The following is a 3,314-nucleotide window of genomic DNA, read 5'->3' as shown; positions in this document are numbered from 1 at the left end:
TTTGATATTATCGCCCGATGCCATCGGCCGATGCCATCGCCCGATGCAATCGCCTGGTGTGTCCGCGACCGGGGATAACATCGCCCGATTTTACAATTCATCAGCCAATCAGAGTTCATCAGCCAAGCGCACTGCGCGCGCAAGAATCGGGCGATGCCATCGCCTGATGCAATCGCCTGGTGTGTCCACGACTGCGCGATGCCATCGCCCGATGCAATCGCCTGGTGTGTCCGGCCCTTTAGGTTCCAATAACCCTACTGTTTCTGAGAAATGTGGATAAAAACACATTTTCATATAAATTTACAAGTTTTCTGGCACGTAATTAGCAATGAAGTCATTGTGATTATTTTCATGGTGAGTGTAGAGAAATATCTCTTTTATTAAATATATGTGGGTTTGGTTCGATTTGATGAGCAGTTATGTTGTAATGCCCTTTACAGTGGTGTGTCCGTAACCCTGACTGTATCCTTAAACCAGTTGTGTGTGATGGTCTTTAATAATATTGACGACTAAATGATACCAGTAAATTAGTAGTAATGTCTACTATAATGAACCAAAAGTAGCTACAATATTATATTTAAACCTGGTCTATGTCCATCTAAAACCACTTAAAAATAACACTTCGACAGCCAATGGGAGATGGCTATTCAAAATTCTGTGTATTGTAATTCATTTATTAATGTCATTGCTAACACATTCTATTGCAACTTTTGATAAAATATTGAGTGTTTTAACTATCCATCTTAATTTTATTTATCTTGCAGGGCGCGAAATGAGCACCGGCCCACCGGCATATATATGCTGGCAAATTATTTGGAGGGCCGGTAACATGGGCAAAACACCGGCTCTCCGAGCCGGTGGTTTCAGCCGTGTTTGCGAGTACCTACATGTTTATTTATATAGCATTAATGAGCAAATAGCCTTTACATTACTGTTTTACCTGAAGGATATCAAGTGCTCAATAATTTATCAACATTTTACAAATTTTAAATCGAGAATGCAAGTGTGAAACATGACATTGATTTTACAAACAAAATTTGTGAGAGTTGGTAAATTATGGTGAGCGTTGGTAAAAAATTTCTGTTACCAGCCCTCTGGGCCAGAGCAAAAAAATATGAATTTCATGCCGTCTTGTATTGTTTAAAAAAAATTAACGATATGTAATGATGAAAATGTTAATAGTTTTTAGCTCATCTGACGAAGTCAGATGCAGCTTGTAGAATCGCATGATTGTCCGTGTGTCCGTCTGTGCGTCCGTGCGTGCGTCCGTCAACAGTTGGGCACAAATCTTAACCGCTCGACTTACGGTCAAGATATTTGGGACGTCGGGCGGGGGGGGGGGGATCGTGAAAAGGAATCAGGATGACAAATTTGGGGGTCAAGGGTCAAAGGTCAAGATGTGTAATCGGAGGGGGAATATTTCCTCCTTAACTTAAGGTATAGGAGGAAATACGGAATTGCGGCACAAATATTAGCAGCTTGACCTATGCTCTTAATATTCGGTGTATAGTGTGATGGGCAGGAAACCCATCACCAGTGCAAAATTGGAGGTCAAAGGGCAGTGGGGGAAAGGTCAGATATCAGGCATTTTCTGAGGACATGGCCTAATGGACAGAGTGAAAAACTTTTTTGGTTCAGCGCTGATCTACCATTTTTATCACTTTATTGAAAGGACCATGAAATGTGCTTTCCACTGACGTGCGAAGAGCAAGTGTCTGAGAACCTTTTGACCCTCAAGAAGAGGGTTAAACGTGGATTCCTGAACTGCCTCAATTATGTCACAGTGTTCTCATATTCATGGCACATCCATAATCTAGAAAGCCAATAAACCTGGATAGCCGAACGGCTAGAGCACAGGCGTCACACGGCTCAAAGGTCGTTGGATCTTATCCCAACAGATTTTTTATTATTTACTTGTTTTCTGTATTTTTATATCTTTATCCATTTAACTATTTTTGTCCAATTAACGCAAATATTTACATGATTTCTTTACAACAATTTAATAAGAACAAATAATAAAAAAAAAAATAGGGTTAGGGTTAGGGTCACAATGCACCATAAAACAGGAGTTTCAGGCACGCGATTTGTATCAACCAATGGGATTTGGGAGGTATGCAGAATGCAGAAGGTTGCTGAAATTATGTGTACGCAACTGCGTAGCTGCATATCTGCGCCTAACAAAGGTGTCGCTACGCACGACTTAAATGTTACGTTTATAACCGTAGCAACAGACCTCAGATGAGCGCAGACACTCTGCGGCTCTTGTTTATATAACTCACTAAATTATGAAATATAAAAGTGATACAGGCAGTATAATAGTTCGCATTGTAAAGCTGCTGTAAAACCAAGGAATCTGTTTAAGAATCGCATAGATAAAGTTGCTAAATCAAAATTGTTTTTTATATATATATAGGATGTGTAATTGAGCATGCAAGTTAAGCCAGCCTAGATGCAAACATTCCTCAGTTGGATGTGCACCGTTTGGGACATCACATTTGACTGTTGCGTGGCATTCGTCGCCAGTATAGACGGGTCTTTCAAGAATGATGCAGAACACCAGAACAGCACTAAGTAAGTACTAGGAGTAAAACGTATGATTTTTTATTTGGGGCGGGGCATTCATTTTGTTCCTCTTCTTCCATATTGGTACAAAAGACTATACAGCCATTCCATGTAAGTGTATACACCAAAGTTGAAAACTGAAGTGAGAGCTAGTGATGTTATTTTTTTTTATTAAGAGAAATAATGAAATGGTTTAAATCCAAAATTTAATGTAAATAGGCCCTTTTATAAAAAGAATCACAGATTGAATGTGGGCTTTCCGCTGCCGTGTGAAGAGTAAGTGTCTGATAACCTTTTGACCCTCAAGAGGAGGGTTAAACATGGATTTGTTGACTGTTTTAAAACAAAGGACTGAAATGCTTTTGCTATTATTAGAGCCCATACCTGTGTGAATGTGAGGCTACAGTTGCACAGTTTAATTGCAAAGGCAAATGTTTGTTGAACAAGGTTTACGCTCCTTAAATCATATTATTTTCTAAAGTACTTTCCGCTGACATGCGAAGAGTAAGTGTCTGATAACCTTTTGACCCTCAAGAGGAGGGTTAAACATGGATTTCTTGACTGTTATTAAACAAAGGACTGAACTGCTTTTGCTATTATTAGAGCCCATACCTGTGTGAATGTGAGGCTACAGTTGCACAGTTTAATTGCAATGGCAAATGTTTGTTGAACAAGGTTTACGCTGCTTAAATCATATTTTCTAAAGCAGTCTGTCTATAGCACGTACCCTGAAGGCTGAATCAGTGAATGCT

The 3,314-nt window shown here is 39.6% G+C and overlaps 1 protein-coding gene across 3 annotated transcripts in view; it reads left to right on the top strand.

The window, feature by feature from the left end:
* LOC106809608 (glycogen synthase kinase-3 beta-like) overlaps window positions 1-3,314 on the top strand; it is a 41,372-nt gene that overhangs the window by 3,595 nt on the left and 34,463 nt on the right. For all 3 annotated transcript variants that reach the window (XM_014812745.1, XM_014812743.1, XM_014812744.1), the window contains exon 2: window positions 2,414-2,571. In XM_014812745.1, coding sequence (XP_014668231.1) covers window positions 2,544-2,571 — 28 coding nt within the window. In that variant the 5' untranslated portion in view covers window positions 2,414-2,543. The remainder of the gene's footprint in view (window positions 1-2,413; window positions 2,572-3,314) is intronic.

This window comes from Priapulus caudatus, unplaced genomic scaffold (assembly GCF_000485595.1).
Source record: "Priapulus caudatus unplaced genomic scaffold, Priapulus_caudatus-5.0.1 Scaffold367, whole genome shotgun sequence".
Taxonomy (NCBI): Eukaryota; Metazoa; Priapulida; class Priapulimorpha; order Priapulimorphida; family Priapulidae; genus Priapulus; species Priapulus caudatus.
This window is presented reverse-complemented; position numbering and strand designations above follow the sequence as displayed.